Source organism: Mauremys reevesii, linkage group 1 (assembly GCF_016161935.1).
Source record: "Mauremys reevesii isolate NIE-2019 linkage group 1, ASM1616193v1, whole genome shotgun sequence".
In the NCBI taxonomy this organism is placed as follows: Eukaryota; Metazoa; Chordata; order Testudines; family Geoemydidae; genus Mauremys; species Mauremys reevesii.
Genome location: NC_052623.1, coordinates 318,352,251 through 318,377,571, shown reverse-complemented (window position 1 = coordinate 318,377,571; position 25,321 = coordinate 318,352,251). Strand labels below are relative to the sequence as shown.

The 25,321-nt window shown below is 40.8% G+C and overlaps 1 protein-coding gene across 5 annotated transcripts in view; it reads left to right on the top strand.

Annotated features, from left to right (window-relative positions):
- CADPS2 (calcium dependent secretion activator 2) overlaps positions 1-25,321 on the top strand; it is a 530,263-nt gene that overhangs the window by 189,656 nt on the left and 315,286 nt on the right. For all 5 annotated transcript variants that reach the window (XM_039510109.1, XM_039510118.1, XM_039510136.1 and 2 more), the window contains one exon: positions 15,491-15,571. In XM_039510109.1, coding sequence (XP_039366043.1) covers positions 15,491-15,571 — 81 coding nt within the window. The remainder of the gene's footprint in view (positions 1-15,490; positions 15,572-25,321) is intronic.

Sequence of the window (25,321 nt, the reverse complement as noted above, 5' to 3'; positions counted from 1 at the left end):
GGACTCAAATTTTCCTACCTGGTGCCCTGGCCTCAGTGGTACCCGTGGTCAGCTGCTGCCACTGCTCCTCCTTGCACCCCTTTTACCAGGCAGCAAGCTCGTCCTATGCCTATATCTCCAGCTCCATCAACATCTAGAGCTCCTGAACCCCCTCTTGAAGAGGTGGGTTATGAACCCTTCCTGGATTTACTAGCTCCTGCCTCACTATCAGCTGCAGAGGATGCCCTCGTGCCTCCACCTCCACAACACGTGGATGACTTTAAGCAATTCCAGGAACTTTTCAAGAGAGTGGCGCTCAGCCAGGACATCCCTTTGGAGGAAATTCAGGAGACCCAACGTAGACTCCTCAAAATCCTCCAACCTTCTGCACCCTCAAAGATCTCACTACCCATAAACAAAGCCCTCCTAGAACCAGATGATACTCTCCGGCAGACCCCTGCCTCCATCCCACCAACATGCAAGAAAGCTGAACGTAAATACTATGTGCCTGTGAAGGACGTCGATTTCTTATTTTCCCACCTACAACCCAATTTTCTTGTGGATGCAGCGACACAGAGAACAAAGTAGCCACACTACCGGCCCACTCCGCAGGGCAAGGATCTCAAACGCCTTGACCTCCTGGGCTGCAAAGTTTATACCTCTTCTACTCTACAATTTAGAATTGCAAATTATTCCGCCCTCCTCGCAAGCTATGACTATGACAATTACAAGCTCTTTGATTTTGCCTCCCATATACCAGAGGACAGGACAGCGGACTTCAACTCAGTCCTCGTCGAAGGTCAGTTGGTGTCTAGGACAGCACTACAAGCGTCAATGGACGTGGCAGATACAGCAGCCCACACCACTGCAGTGATGATGTGCCGGTGTTCCTGGCTGTCTGCATCTGGTATCCCCAAGGATTTCCAGACCAAAGTGGAAGATCTTCCCTTTGACAAAGATAAATTCTTTTCCAAAAAAAACCGATGAAGTCCTTCACACTATGAAAGTCTCTAGAGCCACTCTGCGCACACTGGGCATATACCCATCCATCCCTAGGAGACAATGGTATCAACCTTATCAGAGGCCCCGTGCACAACAATATCACCAACTCTAGTCCAGGTTGGATGACACTGGGAGAAACCACAACAGACCTCCTAGGCACTGGCAAAACCAGGCGCAACCAACTACTTCCCACACATCGGGTAACAAACAACAATTCTGAAGTGCTGGTCAGGGCTCTGCGCATCCACTCCTTGATTCCGCTGCCTATTTGCCCATTTGGCTACCGCCTCCAGGCTTCCACCATGTCTGGTTTGCCAGACTTTGCACCTCATGTCAGATTCCAACCTCTGCTTTACTTGATGTGCCAGTTCCATCAGGGTGTCATAAACCTCAGTCACTTGGTACCTCACTAGCCTTACACTGTCAATTCAGCTCTCCTAGCAAGTGCCACTTGGCAGCTTCACAGTCAGATTTGTAACATAGTGAGTATCTTCCACCTGATAGTTGATGCTGCAAACAGGATGTATATCCTTAGCAGTACTCTGAAGAGAGAGACTGAATCTAAGGAAGATGATGCAGCATCTGACGCAACCAGGTTTTTGGGAATGGCAGCCACAAGGCACGAAGAAAGCTCTTGGATTCAGCGCAATGACCCTTGTGTGGATGCCACTGTTTCTTCCCTTCATGTTTATGCTGTTGTCATAGTCTTGGCCACAGCAGTCCCAAAGCTTTATTTCATTCTCACTCAAAACATTCATAAACAGTTCTCTTCGGCCTTTCCTAGTAGAGTCATCCATAGACCTGAAACAGATAGTATTCCTTTATTTGAATACAGTCATCCTCATCAATAAATCGTATTTATATAACATCTTTTCACTGTGACTAATGTCAGGAGTGCAGTCCATTATTATGGTGTAGTACTTCGCTTTGCTGAGCTGCATCAATATGTTATCAAGCACTTTCCTTTCTATAAGGTCAATTGATTTGTTTTGAATTATTTTGCTGCAGTAATGGTCAATAGCTTCTTTATGGACTACTCGATGTAGGTGCTCATGCATGACATCATCGTATTTCCCAAAGAGCTCTACCAAACCGAGAAAATTACCATTATGTTCAGTGAACAACTTATCTGACGTGCCCGAGAAAGCCAAATTATTTGTTGCAAGGAAGAGGTTAATTGAGATCAGATGTTAAAGCATGTTCTTCCAATGCTGGGTTTCTGCATTAATAGTGTGCTGGTTTTCTGCATCTGTGCATTTATTCAGCTTGAGCCTGGACTCGACCTCCATCCATTTGGAGATGGCCATGTTGCTTCAGAGCATCAGCCAAATTATGCCAGCAATTGTACCCAGAAAGCGCAAACAACATTTGGCATTCTTGTCAAATATTTTGCAATGAAAACAGAACACTTTGCCAGTTGATTTTGAGTAAACTAGTCAATGCCGATTCAGTTTCTCACCATTCTCGATCGCTCTTTCTCAGTGTGACTTTGAGAAGTGTCACCACTGTTCATTTACTGGAAATGTCATATCCTTGATTTTGCCTGTCCCGTTCAAAATTGTACAATCAATACAGACAGCCCCCCAACCTGAAGCAAATAGTCACCAGCAACTACACACCGCACAACAAAAACACCAACCCAGGAACCAAACCCTGCTACAAACCCCAGTGCCAACTCTGTCCATATATCTATTCAAGGGACACCATCATAGGGCCTAATCACATCAGCCACACCATCTGGGGCTCGTTCACTTGCACATCTACCAATATGTTATATGCCATCATGTGCCAGTAATCTGCCATGTTCATTGGCCAAACCAGACAGTCTCTATGCAAAAGAATAAATGGACACAAATCTGACATCAGGACATTCAAAAATCAGTAGGAGAACACTTCAGTCTCTCTGGTTACTCAATAACAGTGGCAATTCTTCAATAAAAAAACTTCAAAAACAGACTCCAATGTGAAGTTGCAGAACTGGAATTAATATGCAAACTAAATACCATCAGATTAGGCCTGAATAAAGACTGGGAGTGGTTGGGTCATTACAAAACCTAAACTTAATTTCCCCAATACTAATTTCACCCTACTGTTACTCGCACCTTCTTGTCAACTGTCTGTAATGAGCCACTCTCTTACCACTTCAAAAGTTATTTTTCCTCTCTTTGTATCCTGCTGTTAATTGATTTATCTCGTTAGACTGACCTAACACTTGGTAAAACATCCCCATCCTTTCATGTATTTATACTTGCTCCTGTATTTTTTTACTTCATACATCTGATGAAGTGGATTCTAGCCCACGAAAGCTTATGCCCAAATAAATGTTAGTTTCTAAGGTGCCACAAGGACTCCTTGTTTTTTAAATATTGACAGTTTAGTATCGCCAACCATAAAGTAGGATCTGATGTATAGATTTGTGGTGTGCAGTTTTTCTCACTGCTGTTTTGGTCATAATGCGAGGCTAATTCTTCTTTATCATTTCTCTCCTTTTCATGTAAACCAGATTTTTCTTTATCGTCACTCTCCTTTATGCCACCAGGAAAACTAGATGATTCTCCATCACTTTCCTCACATTTTCATTTCTTATCTTCAGGTAAATCTGCTAATTTGCAATTTTAAGCCTGGCAAAAGAAGTAACAGTATTTCTTTTACATTGTTGCGTATATAGGTGTTCGATAGATATCTCTGGCGTCTCATTAAATATGTCCTTTATTAGTCGCTACCTACACTCTTCAAGTCTTAAAACACAAGTAGACTTTCACAACTGAATTTTGTCATCTAGTGACTGGAAGGAATACTACTTTGCTCTATCTAGTGTCTTGCCCCAGCTTTGCACAGTAGAAAATGGCATCAGCAGTTTCAATTTTCCTGTTTGGATTTGAGCAGACCATGGCATTCCCCTTTAATTGAATAGGCCCACAATAAAACAAGGTTCACAGTATCACAGCTGGGCTCTCACTTCACTTCAGTTTGTTCTTGTATCTCACCGACTGATTGGCAAAGCCCCACCCTTTATATACCCATGAGACCATGGTTGACAACATACTAGGACAACATTTGAGGAAAATGTAGTTCTCAGAAACTCTGGAGGATTCTTCAAGATTCTATAAAAGTCCAGAACATTTTAGGAGGCTAGTGAAAAGTGAATCCAAATACGGAATACATGAAACGTTTTTCTTTAAATGTTCTATTTTCTCTTTTGTTAACAACAAAAATAGCACAGCGAGCCTGGCACCCCGCAAGCCCTGCACCACTGTCAGTCGCCTGGGTTGCCTGCCTCTAAATCCAGCCCTAGGTCACAGCATCTGGTAGCTAATAAGGAAAAAGTATCTGCCATTGTGATGTTTTCTAGTTATACCCTCAAACCCTCTCCCTCTCCCCTCATTTCTCTAGATTAAAGATTAAAAAAAAAAAGAAAGAAAAAAAAAAAGATAAGGTGACCCTCTGGTTAGACTTTTCTGATTAGTTAGTTTAGAATCATCTCCTCTGGGTACCAGAGCAGAAGAAATGATATCACTTAATTATATTAGAGATCTTTTAATTCCTTTTAGGTTTTAAGTATTCAATGGTTCATTTGTGGGTTGCAAACGTAGTTCTTCTTCAATATATTCAGCATTAGTTATCACTTCATTTCAGTTTAAGCATTTAGTCTAAACTCTTCACTCACTCCAGTCATTTTATGGACATAAACCATAACTTTTTATTCCAGTTTCAACTTCAGGTATCCAAACTTCAGGTATCCAGAAAAAAATAGAATACAAATATCAAAATGACAAAAACAGAAAACTATACTACCACATTATTTCTGAGCCATTCCCTGTAGTTATATAGTTGGCTAGTTTTATGTCAAATTAGTATTAATCTAGTGAGCTGGTCAATCATTGCAACAATGGCAGATTATATGCAGTTAATTGATGATATAACTTTACCTAGAAAGACAAGAGAAATGTCAGGCACTTGAATTTCAAGTGTTACATTAAAAATATATGTACCAACAAACCAGAAAAATAATGAAAATCCTTATTTTCAAGATTTAAACCTTGTGTAGTATTTCAGGTATCATCCACTTACTCTTGTACAAATACATCTGCAAAACATATCCCCTTTGCTGACCAAGAAGAAAAGAAAGGTAGCAGCTGAACAAATCAGAAGTCAGCTTTGTATTGATTATTGCTGGGCTTTTGCTGCCTTTTAAACCCTCTCTTAAGCTGTTTGATAAATGCAATAAAGATAAATATAGTACCAGGTGTGTCTGTAGGGAGAACCTTATTGAATGGTTATTACAAGTATCTCATTGATTTACTACTTTCAGGTAAGCCAGTAATATTATACTGTGTATATTTAGACGGAGGATATTTCAGGTGTTGAATATCATTGTAGATCTTTAGATGACAAATACTTTGAGTCTTTTTTACAAAATTATCCTGTGCTCATTCTATTAAAGAGAGTATCGTGTGACAGAATTATTCACTGCTGATGTTGATTTGTTGACCGTATATAAATATAGCCTTTCTCAATATAGTTTTTCAAAATGAGTAAATAAGTGCTTATAAAAGTAAGAGACTGATGTCTCTGGTGCCTCATTTAAGGTGGCGACAGGTGCTATGCAATTCTACCCATCTGTCTGACAAGGGAATGCAACACTTGCTTGGTGGAGTCAGTTATCCCATCAGTTGTATACAAGCAGCTTCCACTGACTACAGTGGTAGTTGTATATGCACAACTGATGGGATGAGTTGATCCTTTACTATTTCAATTCCATGTCTTTCTTGAGCCGAGACTGTCATTTTTGTGACAAATGGCATGGTAGTTTAGTCATGTGGACAAATGACTATGATGAAAAACAAATTTTGTCAGTGGCAGAGTGTTCACTACTTTTTGGATTTAAGGTTGTAAAACAAAGCCTCACCTACACTAGTAGTGTGAGTGTGCTGGGAAGTATGGAGTTTACCATTGTTTCAGAGCCTGCTGTTTCAGACTAGCTTGTAAAACTATTCACACATTTAAAAATAGATTGCCAAGATTTGTGTGGTAAGATTGGGATTCACCCTTTTTTTTTGTATGATTGCAAAACCCAAATAATCTATGGGGAGAAGATCTGCATTTAAGGATAGATTCATCAGAGAACAGAAAGACAGTGTGCCCATATGCCAGTATTTATGAACAGTCCTTTGAAAACAAACCAATAAATGCATGTGATAGAGGAAAAATCATTGAAGTGAGAAAGGAAATACCGGTAGATTTCAATGCTAAGCTTAATTGTAATGGTTTAATTTTCCAACCTTCTCTTTTTATTGGATTTTTCCTTCCAAAACCTGTTGTTAGTTCCCAAGTTTTGAAAAGATCTTCATAATAGCAATACATTATAGTCCTGAAAAATACAATTGAAAGAAACATTGGAGACTTACAATTCAATATCTGTCTACCTATAGTTTTCTGATTTCCTCCCCTCAATCCCTAAACAGATCACAGGGAGTGAATAAATATTTAAAATATTTGTTTCCAGTTCACAGTGTGCATGTGTCCATGTAAATGGAGTACCCAATGCCTGGACTTTTATCTTTGTATAAAATCTGAGGAAAATAATGAGTAATCAAGTGGATTTTATCTATGATTCACAAAGCCACATACAGAGCAAGCTACACACTTTCTTCAAATGATTTTTCTAAGTACCAAAGAGACGTACAACTTCCTCCAAAAGATTTGGGATATATTATGTGGTCCAATATGGAATTCTTCTACAAGCTGTTTGCTCAGATTACCAGATTGGGAAGAGGGAATGAGTCCCCGTAGAGTTATGAGTCCTTGACTTCCTGGAACTTCATACGGCAGAATAGGTATTTTAAATTCAGCTCAGGAAACAAAAGAAAAATTGAACCGCATGATTATATCTAAAATGTTGGATTTGAGGGGCAACAACAGTGCCATGGGCAGCACATGACAGAAAGGATCTTGTGCATAAATGAGTGAAAATTCTGGGCCTGTTCAATTAAAGGGGAATGCCATGGTCTGCTCAAATCCAAACAGAGAAATTGAAACAGCTGATGCCATTCTCTACCGTGCAAAGCTAGGGCAAGACACTAGAGGGAGCAAAGTAGTATTCCTTCCAGTCATTAAATGACAAAATTCAACTGCAAAATACAAGGAAGACCAGACTTTAACTCAGACCAAGGCAATCTTCACATGAATTGTTAGTTTTCAAACATTTGGTTTGGCCACTGAAATGAAAAACTGGAAATCTACCTGGAAGATCCTGCTAATGCAGAATGCAGCCACCTATCTGTGTAATGCATTTGGCATGAATAATATTTGTACTGAGTCTGAGTCTGCTTCCTAGTCCTGTTTACTTTGAAGTGTGATTCAGGATGTTGATGGCTTCTAAATCCCTTAGTAAATTGGAACACAATTGTTCAAGAGGGCACCTCTCTCCCTATGCCATGGCTGTTAAGATCACTTGGGAGATTCTTTCTTCATCCCAAAGCTTGATCATGCTCTATATAGCAACAGGGCTTTCTCAGTAGAGTGGTTCTGGCTTTGGAATTGAAACTATCAAAGCCTACATCTAGTACATGGTGTAAAGGCCTTTTATTTTGTTTAGTGTCTGGTTTTTTCCCCCAGATTTCTGCTCACTAATTGGTATTTTAATCTCTTATCAAAGCACCTAGCTGCCATGGGAGTTGGCATTATAGAGCCAGTCAAATAAATGTGTTCTTATGTTTCTTGGTTTACATTTTCTTTCTTTTTAAACATTTTTCTGCAGGTTAATATTAATTCAGTATGCTGACTTCTGCAGTCTTAATTGTATTTTTATGAGATATGGTTGAATAATATAGGCAAGTTGAGGACTTCTAAGATACTTTCAGGGCCCAGAAATTCTCACCATGGCAGGTCCTGTATGCATACTTTTAAGCCAGAGTTCAAGAGCAGTCAAACTTGCATACAGAACTTGCCTGTGGAATAAGAGGGTCGAAGGGATAGTTTGAGTAAGATATAAGATTTCATGTTTTTAAACTTGAAATGTAGTGTTCTGGGGTAAGTCAGCTTAAAAATTCCAGACACAGCTTCTGAGAACTTTCTTTTTTGGCACATGTTGAATGTAAGGATTATATAACTCAGGCCAGTATAGTGCATGTAGTTGTTGACGAGTCTTGTTGTGTAGCTGCATGAATACTTGTCATCAGCAGGGTGTTGGATATATGGTGTGAAATTTTCACTCCTGCTTCATATAAGCAAAGAGACCAGAGTGGCATAAAAGGGCCCCAGGAGAATTCCCCTGGCTGTCTCCTGAGGACCCCTGGCATATATGACAGGCCAAGAGCATGGGTCTGGGAACAAAAGGGAAGGGGGTGGGACTGCAGCAGGTAGCACTGCAGAGATTTTGGACAGCCCTGCTGCCCATAGGCTGGAGGGCACAGCTTGCTGTAATTTAGCACCAAAAGGCTGTCTAAATTACACTAAAGACTACTCTGGTCACCAGAGAAGCCCAGAATCAGGAGAGCACAAATGTGGCTTACAGACAGCTTAGCGCCACCTGTCCCTGACTGGCAAAATCTGTGCTGCACCTCGCAAAATGTCACCCATGATATGGAGGCAAAAGGAAGAGGAACTCTTAGTGGTTGTGATATACAAAGCAGAAATGTATCCCCATAATTTCCAAAGGAGAAAATATTATCTCTGTATTTGCACAGGTCCCAGTATGGTAGCTCGCTGTGGCTGCACACCCTCCCGCACACCACTGGTGGTGTAGTGGGCCAGTGGCTTTGCCTCTGTTTCCTTCCTAGTCTTGTCTTCTGTTGCTCCACCCATCCTTCAACAGCCTCTGAGTTCAGGTGACAGCCTTCCAGTGATGTCATGTAACAGTCCCACCTCTTCGGGGTACCAAACGTCCAAAATCAACACAAAGAAACAAACTCTTCTATTCCTTCAGAGAGGTCCTGGGTAAGCAGCATTCTTTCCCAGTTCCTGGCCCCAGCCACTTCTCTCCCACATTCAGAGTTCCAAGTCTGCTCTCCATCCCACCCAGGCAGCAAATGAGCTGGGCTCTCCCTTTTTAGCTCCTCCCTTGATGTTGGGTATCTGCTTCAGGTGTCATGGGGTGGGGCTGATTGGCCCCCAGCAGCCCATTAATTTGCTGCTGATTTGTGAGTTTTGTACACCCCATCACTTGTCTGTTTTGTATAATTTAAAAAGCATGCCTTTACAGTATTGGACTTCTTTAAAGGTGATCTACAAAGCGCTTTCACGTGTGTTCACTTTTTTCAGCTTATGAAATTCATGGTCTCTGAAGGTATGCTTTACCTTTGGTTTTTTTTTCATAAATTCATAGATTAATTTTAGTTAGCATGCCTCTTTTCATGATTCTTTTTAAAATAGTGCTTGTAAGCCCCCTGCCTGACAACATGAGTGAGAGATTCAAGATTTCAGCTATGCATCTTGATTGATATTATTATTTGCAGGCTTGGCAGAAATTTTATTTTTAATGACGATGGATAATATTGATATTTATTTTTAAGCATTCGACAAAAGAAGAGTTTTAAAAGTTATTAGGATTTAAAATGTACATGCTAACATATGAAAACTGTTAAAACATTTCATAAAAGCTTTGCAGGTCACCTTTTATAATACACCTTTTATTTTTTTAGCTGAAGACAGATTGAAGTGAAAGTACTGTGATTTACTTTAGAGCATCCTTCCGTGGGCCCTGAAGTTGTCTTTTGACCTAGGATTTCCTGTAAATGATGTATATTTAATTCTTCATCCAGAAGATATATAATTTTAAGGAAAAGATCCTGGTTACTTTTTGCAAAGTTTACAGATTGTATGTATGAAAGATCTTTCCTCATCCTCTTGTGTTTGTTTTACTTTGATTCCTCTTTGCACATAAGCTTAAATACTACCAGTTCCACGAGGTTTTTATTTGCCAAATCCAGCATATTTTCTGCACTCTGTAGGTTAATTGGGAGAGGGGGTTGCTTGAGTAGCAGGGGACTAGGAAGAACTAAGAACTGATTATGTACACAGAATTCCCTTTGAAATCAATGGGAATTCTGTGTGTGGAGCTTGCAAGGTCAGGACCCAGATCCTTAGGGATCAGGGCCTAACTTTCACTGATGTCACCTTTGAAGATTTGGGCCTAGGCCATTAGGATGCATTGCTATTGGAGCCATCCATCGCTACTATAGGAGATACTGATCCTGCAAAGTGCAGCGCTCCTTCTATGAGGTGTTGTGCCCCTGAAACTCATGATGGAGACCATGAGAGTGCAGGGCCTTTAGAAATTTGCAGGAGGATCTCTGCACCTTCCAGGATGAGGTCTGTTAAGTGTAAAAATCTATAATAGTGCAAAGATTTCAAATTCGAGTCAGAATGTAAAAGTTTTAGGGCTTGATCCTACAATATGCTGAGCACTGCATCCCTAATCCCACAAAGCACTGAAGCATGTGCATAATTTCTTTGTAGGACTGAGCACTCAGACTCCATAGCAGCATTGAATTAAGTAAATTCTTAAAAGGAAATAAAATATTAAAGCAAAATACTTCATTTGGGGGTCATTTTATGCATCTGAAAACTGTAAATCTTATCAGAATTGTAATCCAGAATTTAGTCTGTAAGAAGACAAGAACAAAAACAAAACAAAACCCTCAATCAAACTAACAAACCCCCCAACCCCACTACCAACACCTTTGAAGAACTAGACTCCTATTTTGATAAATAAATTTAAGAATTATGTATTTTACATATTAATTTGGGGTTAAATGAGAGGGAATTGTCTGATAAGACATTGAAGAGTTATTTTTTTCCACTGTAACACTCTACCTGAAACAAAAGACTGAAGAGTTTTTAATAAAGGGTTTAATAAAAAAAAAAACAGTTGCAATATTTGGGAAAACTATATAGGCTGGCCTTTAAATAAACCTTTATTCTGCTTGTTTTGCCTGTGCAAATAATTTAAGGTTGCAACCAATACTCTGATGGCTTTTCTTTGGGGTCATAAAATCCTTTTATTGATACCATATCCAAAAGTGCTGTTGCTGTTGATTAGGTGTTGGCCTTTTGTGTTTTCTGGCTATTTGAGAGTTGCTGATCCTTCTACAGTATATACTTAACTGCTAATCCTGGCTCATAAGCTTGAGAAATTTTAGGAACATTGACCATCTTTTCTGGGGTCAATGCACAACATTAGGAGTTTACTGCTCTTAGGCTGTGACACTGCAAAGACTTATGAACATGCTTAACTTTACAGTTGAAGTCTATGGGACTGCTCGGCATGTGTAAAGTTGAGCACATGTATAAATCTTGGCAGAATCAGGGCTTCATAGACCTAGTGTTGCTTGGAACAGGTATCTTTTTCTGGGTACTTTTATCTTTGATGACAAGGAAAGTGGACAGTATGAAAAACCTGTATCTACATATTCCATGCCTACCATATTTCTTAATGCCACATACTCACAGGACAACCATAAATCTGAACCTTACCCTCTCATTCCCAGGAGCAGTGCTGGACTCCATTTGTTGCTAGTAGAATGGAGGAATCAACCTTTTCCCCCTCTAATATCATAAGAAGGCTTCTAAACTATTCCACTGTGACTAGGATGGTCATTGAGCACATCCCCCAGAACACCAGACATTCCGGACTTAGGGGAGCAATGTGACACCATCCTCCCTGCGTGATCCTGCCCCCACCAGCATGACCTTGTACACATGTGAGGTCATGCTGGTGGGACAGAGTGGTGCTGTCTTCAATATGGTGTCCTCCATCCCATGCAGTGTGATGCTGGACAAAACCATGTCCAAAACCATGTTTTACATTCATACTGGACAGGGGACAAAGTTTGAGAAAACAGACCTGTCCAGCTTAAAACAGAACACATGACCTGCCAAACTATGACCTTTATTGCACCACAGTGGCTGACAACTTTTCCGTGGTTGTATGCAATGTTGTAGCTGTGTCGGTCCCAGGATATTAGAGAGACTAGGTGGGTGAGATGATCTGTGTGGCTCGAAAGCTTGTCTCATTCACCAACAGAAGTTGATCCAATAAAAGATACTACCTCACTCACTTTATGTCTCTAACTTTTCCCCTTGGCTATCAGACAGAAATGCCATAGGGGGAACTCTTGGCTACCTCAGGTAGGCACCTCTCAGCGGCCTCTCAGTATAGCAGAGTCCCAATTAGTCAGCATTGAAAGAGATGATCACCGGGGAACATTATGTGGTCCAGGAGCTGCCAGCCACTCAAAGAGCATAGGAGAAAGTTATAGTGCTTTTTAATTGATGTGACAGAAATGAGAATGGGCCCCAAAGCTGCAGATGTATTAAAATATTTTGAATTCAGTCATTAATTTAGAATACATTTAAAGCTGCACATTTGTTATTTCACATTAATATGGAATTAAAAAGTTACAAGAAACTAATTTAACATTAATGAAATGCTCAGGGGGGAGAGCAAACTTTAATAATTATGGATGTGAAGAACTATAATTTCTGTCAGGTCAATATTCCCATTTGTATATAATTAAAATGTTTTAATTTCTTCTATGAATGATATTTGACATACTGTGTGTGTATAGGAACTCAAACGAACATCATGGAATTTAGTGCATTACCTCTTGGCAACATGATTACCTCTTCCACTGCAAGTTGTTCTTGTACTTTAGCCAGATTTTTCACATAGTGCCATTTCCCTTTTGTGTCAAAATGCATGAACATGTGTTAGGGTCCTTTAGGTAATATAACAGTAAACAAAGGATATTTACAATCAGAACTGCAAATCATTCTGTCCTTGGATTTCAACCTCTAAAAACATGGGTGCTCATTCAGTAGACCTGTGCTCCCTTTCCATATTTTTATGCACATAAACAAATAGGTTGCAAACTGATCAAGATATTATGCTATTGATCTGACCTGTGGTTCTTACTCAGATAAACTCACAATGAAGCCAGTTTTGCCTAAATAAGGGCTATTGCAGCAGAATCTGCTTAAGCAGAATGACCTCCATAAGTAAGTGGTCTTATTTGCCACTTAGGCAGAATTCCCAGTTATTGGAGGATGTCATTTCAATAGAAATGCTATTCATGGAGCTGAAGATGTAGTACCATCTAGTCTGGTATCCTGTCACTGAAATTGGCTAGTACTAGTACCTTCAGAGGAAGGTCCAAGAAAAACATGCAGTAGCCAGTTACTGTTTCTCCTAACTAGTCTCCTGCCCAATCAGTCCCAGTGTCCTGCTAAGCAAGTCTCAATATTCCCTGCACTCCACTTCCCAGTCCCAGGTTCCCTTGCCAGGTTCCTTGTTCCAATGTACTTTCCCCACCCCTCCTTTGCAGGTGTGACTCTTGTCCCCTCTGCATTTGAATCAGGCAGCTTCCTTCTCCACTCAGCTTGAGTCCAACAGCAAGTCACAGAGTACAGAAGAGCCCCCCGGTTCTCAGTTCAGGACCTGGACCTGGCATGACCCTCATCAGACCAAAGCTGCAATTGCAGGGGAAGTGCTGCTCAGCCCTAGGTTGGAGCATGCCCAGTAAAGACAATTTTAGGGAATTTAGCTGCTAAAAATGACCATGTGTGAACAAGAGATTATTTTTCAAAGGTTTATAATTTGGCTTAATGTGGGTGGATTATCACAGGGACAGCAAAAGACACATCCCTGCTGCACAGGCCACTCCCTTGCCAATTTCAAGTCCCTGTTCCAAAGCATGGAGCAATAGAGCTGTTCAAGGAAAAGATCATTTAAAAAAAAACCAAACAGTTTCAAACAATATATTTTTCCTTAACTTCTTTCTTGGCAGTGACTGAACTATTTTATTTGGGCTCAGCCTGAGTCAGACACCTCGCATAGGAAATGTCAGCCCAAATGGTTATAAGCAACTGAAAAGAGAGTGCTGCATGAAGTGCTGTGTAACCTTAATAGTCAGTGCTATCAGCCCCGCCTATAATAATAATAAAAATACTTTTGCTCTTTTAAGAGATGGGAGAGAGAGTAAAATATATTGGGGAAAATGGAGTGAAAATGTAGGCTGGAGAGAGGCAAGCAATTGGCAAAAATAATTGACTGGCAGAAAGGATTTGTTGATGAGCATGTGAATAAAACTAGGAGGTCTCTTGAGAGTGTCCAGAAAGACATAACAGCGTGTAGTAGAGAGGAGCCGGTAGCAAGAAGGCAAGGAGTAACAAAGTTGAGCAACACTCAGCTAAGAGTGTTTTGTCCCCAGATCTCTCATACTTTGTGCTGGTCTTTGTAATCTGCATTGTCTGTGGAGCACAGTGGTCTTGGCAGTTCATAGATGGAGATGTGGTCTCTAATGTAGCTTGGACATGATCCATTAATTGTTTTGAAGATTAGGTCCAAAGTCTTAAACTGGCTATTATAACACCACTTGGAGAGACAGTAAGATGTCATGGGTCTTGCTCTCTATATATGTTGATGACACCTGTTTGCATATCTCATTCTCCACTGATGCAATCACTGCCATGATAAGATGCCACAATGCTTACAAGAGTTCAGCTTTCTGGATGAAGAGCAACTGGCTCAAACTCAGACCTGGCAAAACCAAAATGATCCTGGTTGGCCAGGGAGATGCCTTGAAGGACTAGTTGGGAAGCTGTCACTATATCTAAAGCTGAATATGAAAACAACAGAAATACTCCCGCTGATGTAAAATGTGGCTACTTGTCTCCTCCAGGGTTTAGGCTACCATGAGCACATCACAGGCAATGCTCTACTCCCTCCACTTGTTCCCATTCTAAAAATCAGCTGTTAAAATGGTTCATGTGATTTTAAAATGGCACGGATGGTTCTATTTATGTAATCTTAGTTTTTCCTCACCCTCCCTGTTTTTTGTCACTCTCACTTACTGTATCTATCTAAAATTTAGACTGTAAGGTCCTTTGATAATCCTGCATTCTATCTCCCATGAAGCACTTTTGGAAGTTACAATGTCCTAATAATGAGGAAAATATTGGGAATTTTTAATCACAACTAATCTATATAAATCTCTTTGTATGTCATAGCTCTAGTGGCTAATGCCTCCATGATAATTTGCATTTGTACTTGTCATGATATATTCAGTGTTCTTGTAGCTGTGTTGGTTGCAGGATATTAGAGACAAGATAGGTGAGGTAATATATTTTATTGAGTTATCTTTTGAGTTTACACAGAGCTGAAGAAGAGCTCTGTGTAAGTTCAAAAGATTATCTCTCTCACCAAAAGAAGTTGGTCCAATAAAATATTATATTAAATAAAATATAAATAATATTACCGCATCCACCTTCTCTCTAATGATGATATATTGTCATGATTCACTTACAAATTGAAATTGCCTTGCATTTCTGATGAAAGTCAGACCTTTAATATTTGTGTGTAACATTTTACTATAAATACAGAGAATATTTGAAGCTTTTCTGTTATTCCCTTATTTTGAAATGTTGTTTTTATTATAATTAAAACAGGCAATTACCATAGCTTATCCCATATGATTAATTTTTGCATTTTGTGTGCTCTGTACCGAAGCTGGATAATGCAGATGAACAAGCAGCTCAGATCCGACGTGAACTAGATGGACGTCTACAAATGGCAGAACAAATGACAAAGGTAAATTATGATTGTCACTTTCATGCCTACAATTTTAAATGGTGTGTGAGAGTGCATGCGTGTACGCCATATACCTTCCTGAATATTATAACCATTGATCCTTTTAAAAGGAAAATCAAGCAAATTAGGGCAGTTGTACTGTGCAGCAGTTTAGAAGAACAGACTAGTTCCAGACTAGAGCCTCTGTCTCTCTCTCTCGTTTTATATATATATATATATAGACACGCTGGGTGGAAGGAGAGAGAGGAGACTTTGTTAAGTCATATATAGTGTGATCTGATTCTGCCATTGTCAGCGAGCTCAATTGGAGAGAAAAGAAAGTGTGTGTGTAATTTGTACACATGTGAGTATGATATGGTATAAAATTTGTATTCACATGAGTTTAGGATGGATTTTGGCATTACAAGTAGCAAAGCCATCAGAGAGTTGTGCAGGCCATCCTAAATGGTAATGGATAGATTAAAGAGAGTGTTTTTTTATAAATGTTTTAGAAAATTGGATCTATTTTTATATCCCTCAACCTATAAAGCCAGACCAGGGTGCACCACTGACCTGTTAATGCACATCAGCAGGGTCCATACGGACAATTAGTGAATGGCAAGCTAGTGCAGGGTAGATTCACATGTCAGCTTTCTGTGAACTAAATAATTATGTAGACAAGGCCATATAATTCCTATGGCCCAGAGCACGTCCTCCCATGTTAAAAACTATGGGCGGAAGATAATGGTGAGTAAATCTCTGGGTGTATTCATTAGGAGAGAACATCCCTACCTTTGTACCACAGGCCACATCACTCGGGCCGAATTTCCCAATTGCAGAAAGAGCCATATGAGCCTTCCCCACACCTAGTATTCCCTGGGCCATAAACAAGGAACTTCTGTACTAGTTCTGTACTCTGGTGGCTCCCCAGCCCCTTGCTAGTGTAGCTCTAATCATATATATGGTTTTCTCAATGTGTACATTTAAAAAACCCTTCTCTTCTTCTTCAAGTGCTTGCTCATGTCCATTCCAAGTAGGTGTGTGCACGCCACGTGCACAGTTGTCGGAAGGGTTTTTCCCCTAGTGGTACCTGTCATGTCGGCCCTGGAACCCCTGGAGTCGTGCCTTCATGGTGGTATATATAGGTCCCTGCTGAACCACCGCCTTCTCAGTTCCTTCTTAACGCCACTGATGGTTGTTGGAGCAGCTCTCTTCTCTTGCAAGCGATCCACTAGTGGGCCTTCTCTTGTTGTACCTGTAAATAGTTAAAACTTAGTATTAGTTCCAGTAGTTCATAGTTAGTTAAGGTAAGTTTTAGTTGGGGGGTTTCCCCCACCACCTTTCCCGACTGGGATATATCTCGGTCTCAAGGATTCAAACCATGTGGGTCCTGTCTGAAGCCTATGCCAAAGGGAGACCCACATGCCTGCTGCTTAAAGTGTTTGGGGAAGCCCATCAGACTGAGAAGTGCAAAATCTGTAGAAGCTTCTGCCCAAGGACTAAGAAGGAGAGGGACTTTAGGGTGACATTACTCCTCATGGAGCCAGCCCTTCATCCGCAGCCGGCATAGGTGGCATTCGACCCCACGTCCAGCACTTCGGTGCGGAGTGCACTGGCCTTAGTAAGAGAGGCTGTGGTGCTGAGAAAGGACTCGGGCTCCAAGGACCCTTTGCACCACCATTCCCCAGCACTGAAGACCTTCTCTGGTACGAGTGCCAGGCATTGCTCCCATTCGCCAGTGCCGCACAAGAAAAAGAAGAGGTTGCTCTCCCACTAGAGTAGTGGAGTGAGGAGGCAGTGGGGTGCATCTGCACCGGGTCACCTTGTTTCGGATCTGACTGAGCCGGCACCGTCGACTCCGGCCTCACAGGGAAGTCCGTCGAGTCCGGTTATCATGGAGTCCCTGGTGTGGGGTGGTTGGGTGGAGGAGTTAGACCTTCCCTCCACGCTGGACACCTTTGAGGCAGGTAGAGACCTCATAGCAATGACGGCACAGTCCCCCACACAGGCACCACAAGTGGCACCGTGCCTTCTAAGGGCAAGCCGGCAATGATGTGGCCCTCCTCTCCCTTGCCTTGACACTGTTCCCCAGCACCATCTCACTCCACAACACCTTGGTCACAGAGATCAGAGTCCTTGTCTGACTCGAAGGCAGAGTTGTATGCGTCTAGGCGATGCCGGCTCCACTCCAGACAAGAGGAAGAGCAACCATTGCCTATGATGCCGTGGCCACCGCAGTGGCAGACGCCTGCTCAATGGCCCTTCTGGACCCAGTGGGCCTACTACCAAGCTCAAGGGCTGGAGTCCAGGTCCTTGTAGGTGGTATCAGAGCAATGGGCCCCTCCACCATCATCATCTGTAGCCTGTGAATCTCCACGAGGCTAAGAGATGGGCACACGGGCCAGCACTGAGACTGCAGCAGGACCCGGCACCAGGGCCAGTACCAGGATGTGTCGGCACAGGGGGATCCCCACAACTGGAGGGTCAGGAAGACCTGGTGCCCCTGTGGGCATCTTCCTTATCCTCCCCTGATGAAAGTGTGGCGGGAACATCCACCACGCTTCCGGCCATGGACAACTGAGTCCACAAGGAGTTGCTCAGAAGGATGGCTGGAAATTTGGACATGCAGGCAGAGGTGGAGACTGACCCATGGTTGACATTCTGGTGCCTGAAGGTCCCTCAGGGGTGGCTTTGCCCCTCATTAAGACCATCCACAACACTACAAAAGCGTTGTGGCAAAAGCCCGCCTCCCTTTCCCCTCACAGCCAAAGGGGTGGAGAGGAAGTATTTTGTGCCTTCAAAAGGGTGTTAGTACCTGTTCACTCACCCTCAGCTGGGCACTCTGGTGGTGGCGGTTTCCAACCAAACGGAAAGACAAGGACAACCGGGACCTACTACTAAGTCCAAGGAGGCGAAGAAACTGAATCTCTTCGGTAGGAAGGTGTATTCTTCCGCGGGGTCCATCTTCACATTTCCAACCAGCAGGCAGCCTTAGTTGCTACAGTTTTAACTCTTGGACCATGTTGTCTAAATTCAAGGAGCTACTCCCGGTGGACTCCCACTAGGACTTTGCTGCTGTTCTTGAGGAAGGCAAGGTCGTTGCAACGACCTCCTTACAGGCCTCTCTAGATTGGGTGGACTCGGCAACCCGTACTTTGTTGACAGTCGTAGCCATGAGAAGGAGCTCATGGCTTCAGGTGTCGGGACTCCTGCACAAAGTTCAGCAGACAATCCAGGACTTTCCTTTTGACTGTTTAGGGCTTTTCTCGGCGCAAACAGACTCTAAGCTCCACAGCCTGAAAGACTCACGGGCAATACTAAAGTCCCTGGGGCTTCATACGTCTTAGCCTGGTAGGTAGTTCTCTTTCCCTGCCTCAGTGGTTTTATGATAATGACTTTTCACTTTCAAGTGTCTGTTTATAACTTTTAAGCTAGTTTCAGGTTTTTCAGGTTGCTCCTGCTTTTTGTTCTGTTCTTTGACTAATTCTGACTACTTTGCCATTCTGTATAGCTGTGGCTAGGGTTAAATCTCTCTTCACTTGTAGCTGCTGTGAAAGATTTTTATCAATTAACCCAATAACCAGCCTGTCTGATATTTTTAAGTTTTGCATCCCCAAAATCTCAGTTTTCAGCCAATACATGTAGAGCTCTTATAAAACATACATTTCTCCTGGTTCTTGAATTCTCTGCTGCAAAAAAATGTTCTTTGATAAATCACATTTCTCTGGAGTATAAAGACATAGCCAGACTTAGCCAGAACTCCTTCACGGTCATGTTTGTGATTGTCTTCACTAAAATCAAAGGATTTAAATATATGCTCTGCCTGCTGTCCCATAGCATAAATTACAGAAAATACTTCTATATCACCAGTTTCTTTGTGGAGTTTGTTTGCAATGCAAAATCTTGCAAAATTATTGTTTCCAGTCTGTTCATTGTGAATGTTTGTCAAAGCTGAAGTTCTCTGGGGCATTGAAGAGTAGCAGATTGATAAGGTCCTACAACTTTTGTTGCTTTGTTTCTTCTGTCTGTAACCTTTGTTGCTGTTTTCCTTCTGTTTCTGTTCTTTCTTTATTTCTGACACCATGCCATGTTCTTTTGTATCAGATATGGTCTGGTCACAGAGCGTGCTTATACACATCAGCTCTGTTAATCAAGATCCTTTACTGCTCTGCCAGATATGGCTGAAGTTTTAAAAATGGTATTTTTTCACACAGTGCCACCTAGTTGCTGAACAGTATAATACTGTTTACCATTCCATTCCATTCCAACAACAATTTAAGACTGGCTTCTTGCACTCAGAGGAATTGTTTGTCATATGTAAGGTATTCCCAGATCGTTTTTATTTTTGACCGTCAAAATTAGGAATTATGGATTCTTTCCGTGAAAACTGGCTTTTTTAGCAGCAGTGATCCAACTTAAAAAGACTGACAGAACTACAGTCTTTGGTGATCAACATATATTTTTAAAGTTTCCCCAGCACATGGTATTTTAAGATCTGACCCATGTTTTCCTGTAAAATATTACATACTAATTTTGATATTAGAGTTCATAATTATACGCCAGGTATATATATTATCAAAAAAGATTAGCTACTGCACCTAGTGAATGCAAGAATGTTAGAAAGTGTTGATCTAGGATAGGATAGAATTATTCAAGAAGACAAACTTCAGTATATTTGTTATCTCTTTCCAGCTGACAGACTTAGAAATGTATATCAAAGTGCATCTTGGTATAATGGATTTTTATCCATATTAGCAAATTATGCCACAGTTGAGAGAGCTTTTTGCTTTCCTGTAAATATCCACTTCACAATAAAAATTGTCCCATTACCATCAGAATAAAGAGACACTCATGTAGTGTGATATGTTAGCCGTAAGTTTGGGATCTCTGTAGAGCAGGGGTCGGCAACCTTTCAGAAGTGGTGTGCTGAGTCTTCATTTATTCACTGTAATTTAAGGTTCCGTGTGCCAGTAATACATTTTAACATTTTTAGAAGGTCTTTTTTCTATAAGTCTATAATATAGAACTAAACTACTGTATGTAAAGTAAATAAGGTTTTTCAAATGTTTAAGAAGCTTCAATTAAAATTAAATTAAAATGCAGAGTTCCCCAGTCTGGTGGCCAGGACCCGGTGTGAGTGCCACTGAAAATCAGCTCAAGTGCCGCCTTCGGCAAGCGTGCCATAGGTTGCCTACCCCTGCTGTAGAGCATTTAAGTCACAGTAGTGCTGCAGTAATGTTGAAATGCTAGTGCCAATGTCCTGGCCAAACTCCAGCTCACTGTTGTATCAAGCAGGCAAGGTACTAACAAACTTTAACAGGACTTTATTTTTACAGTGGAAACCCTTTTACCAAGCTGCTGCTGCACACTCTGTAACTCTCACTCAGCCTCCTCAACTCCTCCCCCCTCCTTCCTGTTTCCTGTCCTTTCAGACTCCCAACAGCCAGTGCTCTCAGTTCTAATAATTACAAGCACAGCTAAACACCACACTCATGTAATCATATTCAATGATTCAGTGGTTGCCAGTTCAATTTCTCCCCTACTTTCAACTGTCTGTTATTTTTCAATCTTCAAAATGAGCAAACAAAGGCTGCTTTTCAGTAATGGGTGAATTGATCCCTGAGATTTAGGGACCAGTTCTGGCCCTAGTTCCAGCTCCAATAGGTCACTCTGGCTGCATGCAGGGACCATTCTGCTGGGGCAGAATTCCACCTGCATAGGAGCAATGTAGCATTCATGTAAACAGCATTACATTATCCCCCTTGCAGCCTGCAGTGTGCAGTGGGGGAGATTTGGGCAGGAGGGGGGGCTTACTGAATGCTATGGCGGTATTCTGGCAACTTGAGGGAAGGCTGCAAACTAAGCCCCATTAGTATAGATGACCCTCTCTCTCAACTGATGGCCTATTTTATATCTTTTCATTTTTAATTACCTATCACAATAAGAATGGATTGACAAGTACTTTCACTTACTTTAATAGGTAGGATGCGGCATCTTGGGGGGGGTGTAATTAGCCTCTTTGAGTTGGTAGGGCTACTCTCACCTTTTCAAGTTCTCTGTATGTGTATACATCTCCTCATTATATGTTCCATTCTATGCATCCGATAAAGTGGGCTGTAGCCCACAAAAGCTTATGCTCAAATAAATTTGTTATTCTCTAAGGGGCCACAAGTACTCCTGTTCTTTTTGAGAGAGAGAGAGTGTGAGAGTGAGAGAGAGATTACCTACATGTGATCCAGGACTAGTCAAATATCTCTCAGATACGAGGGAATGATACTCACCAATGATTAGAGAAGCACACACAGAAATAGAAATAAGAATTCCCTATAACGCTTTTTAACATAGCATATATTCCTATCAAAATAAGTAAATAAAAGCTGATAACCATAATGTAACATTCATGGTACTTGGGGCTTTAGAGTAAATGCTTTAATTTTTAAAAGTCTGTTAGCGTTTGTTTATTTTGACCTTAAAGAAACTTAAACTGCATTCTTCTTAAGTTGCATTTTGACTTAGCCTTTACTTTCAAAAGTTCAGGGAGATAATTCCAGCCATAGTCTGCATCATGTTTGTCCATGGTCCCTTTCTTTAATAGCATAGGTTTAGACCAGTGGAAATTTTCTTTGACCTTTTACATTGTGAGACATTCTATTTGGCAATATTTGCATCATAACAGGGCTTTATTAAACTTTTTTCATTTAATTGTTTTATTAGGTCTGCCCATGATTATAATACACATTTATGGGCTTGTCCTATATAATTTAACAGGATTGTAGCTAATAGAGTTTAATATAAATTATTCTAAACCATCTACAGAGTCTAATAGAAAATTGTTTCTTATCTATAGAATGTTTAAATCAGCCTGTGGAATTCAATGGCACGGGTATAATTCTCTATAAGATTCCATAGGATTTTTCCATAAGGGAACTTGTAAGATATGAGAGAAGACTACTTGAAATGTTTGTTCCACATTCATTGCCCTTTCTTTCCTGTTCAATAGCCTATGCTAATTAACAGATATTCATTTATTTTAGTATTTAGTATTTTAAGCTTACTTTGATCTTGTTTTTTTCCCCTCCACATTTTTCTTTATTTTTATACTCAGGAAAGTAGAAATAATTCTGTTGAGTTCTCTGCCAGTTTCTTTCATTTATGTGAAGCTCACATGGTGTGTCAAGATATATCAGACAGTGAAAATGCAATATGCTTTTCACTACAGCAAAGCTCAACTCATTTGTGACTTCACTTCAGTCCTTGCCATGAGCTACTCAGTCATACTGAATGAATGAAAATGAACACTTCAGAGGGGAGTTTAATAAGTAAATTAGAAGTATAAACGTTTTGTTATTTTGACAATGCAATTAAGTTATCTTTCTACATATCAAAATAACAGTTACTGTTGTTTTTTATTTTTTTATTATTGGTTTGGTATGGAAAATACTGTATTGCTCCATATATCTGAAATGTGCTTGAGATCAGAAATATTCAAATAAATGGGGATTGGGTGATGTCACGCCATCTGGAGTGGCTCATGATCGTGAGTGTCAACCTCAGGGCAGACTGTCAAAAAAACAGGGCAGACACCCTAATCCGATTGTATGCTCTATAATTAGATTTCACCAACCCAGTAACAAGTGTGAACTCCTAAAGCACTATGACAGTCTTACCGTGGAAGGAATGAGGAGTACTTGTGGCACCTTAGAGATTAACACATTTATTTGGGCATAAGCTTTCGTGGGCTAAACCCCAATTTGTTAGTCTCTAAGGTGCCACAAGTTAGTACTCATTCTTTTTGCTGATACAGACTAACACGGCTACCACTTTGAAACAAGTTTTACCATGGAGTCACAGACAGTTCCCTTGGGCATTTCAGTCTAACTTGCCACCCAGGCAAGCTGGAATATGTGTTAGATGATCACTTTACACCAAAAATCACAATAATATTTAGGTTTCAGAGTAGCAGCCGTGTTAGTCTGTATCCGCAAAAAAAAACAGGAGTACTTGTGGCACCTTAAAGACTAACAAATTTATTTTAGCATGAGCTTTCGTGAGCTAAAGCTCACTTCTTCGGATGCATAGAATGGAACACACAGACAGGAGATATTTATACATACAGAGAACATGAAAAGGTGGAAGTATGCATACCAACAGGCAGAGTCTAATCAATTGAGATGAGCTATCGTTAGCAGGAGGAAAAAAAACTTTTTGAAGTGATCATTAAGATGGCCCATAGAAGGTGTGAGGAGAACTTAACATAGGGAAATAGATTCAATTGGTGTAATGACCCAACCATTCCCAGTCTTTGTTTAGACCACAGTTAATAGTATCTAGTTTGCATATTAATTCAAGTTCAGCAGTCTCTCTTTGGAGTCTGTTTTTGAAGTTTTTTTGTTGCAAAATTGCCACCTTCAAGTCTGTCACTGAGTGGTTAGAAAGGTTGAAGTGTTCTCCCACTGGTTTTTGAATGTTATGATTCCTGATGTCAGATTTGTGTCCATTTATTCTTTTGCGTAGAGACTGTCCGGTTTGGCCAATGTACATGGCAGAGGGGCATTGCTGGCACATGATGGCATATATCACGTTGGTAGATGTGCAGGTGTACGAGCCCCTGATGGCGTGTCTGATGTGATTAGGTCCTGTGATGGTGTCACTTGAATGGATATGTGGACAGAGCTGGCATCGGGCTTTATTGCAAGGATAGGTTCCTGGGTTAGTGTTTATGTTGTATGGTGTGCGGTTGCTGGTGAGTATTTGCTTCAGGTTGGGAGGCTGTCTATAAGCGAGGAGACAGGCCAGTCAGTGACAGACTTGAAGGTGGCAATTTTGCAACAAAAAAACAAACAAAGTCTAAACAAAGACTGGGAATGGTTGGGTCATTACACCAATTGAATCTATTTCCCTATGTTAAGTTCTCCTCACACCTTCTATGGGCCATCTTAATTATCACTTAAAAAAGTTTTTTTTCCTCCTGCTAAGGATAGCTCATCTCAATTGATTAGACTCTGCCTGTTGGTATGCATACTTCCACCTTTTCATGTTCTCTGTATGTATAAATATCCCCTGTCTGTGTGTTCCATTCTATGCATCCGAAGAAGTGAGCTTTAGCTCACGAAAGCTCATGCTAAAATAAATTTGTTAGTCTTTAAGGTGCCACAAGTACTCCAATAATATTTAGGTAACTCTCAGTCCCAAAGGACCAGTCACTTACCTCAGATCAACTCTACTCAGATCTCAAATCAAAGACAACGCCTGTAGCCAATCCTGGCTAAAGATTTATTAACTAAGAAAAGAAATGGGTGGTTAAAACAGAAAACACAAACGAGTTACTGTCTTAGATTTAAAAAGGTAATATAAGTTTCTATAATAAGCAGCTCTAGGTGTCCTTTAGGGCTGACACATGATAAGCAGCATGGGGATTTCTTGCTTACGTTTAGGAATCTTTGCCCCTCAGAGTCCTGGCAGCATAAAGAGACCAAGTTTCTCTTTGACAGGGATTTTTATCCCCTTCACCTCAGATTCCAAGCTGATGGGATGAGTTCATGCACAGGTTTCCTCTTTCTGGAGTGAGGAATGCAATCAACAAGGTCTCTGTCCTTTGGTACTACACAATGTCTCATTTATTTTCAATGGGCCATCTTGTGTGCAAGATGAGCACTTTACCTTAATTAATGCTTCTTTTCCTGCTTGGTGATACACAGTTACAGAGATTTACAATGCAAACACGCAATATAACTTTAAACCATGGGATACAGATATTGCAAGTAGGGTTAA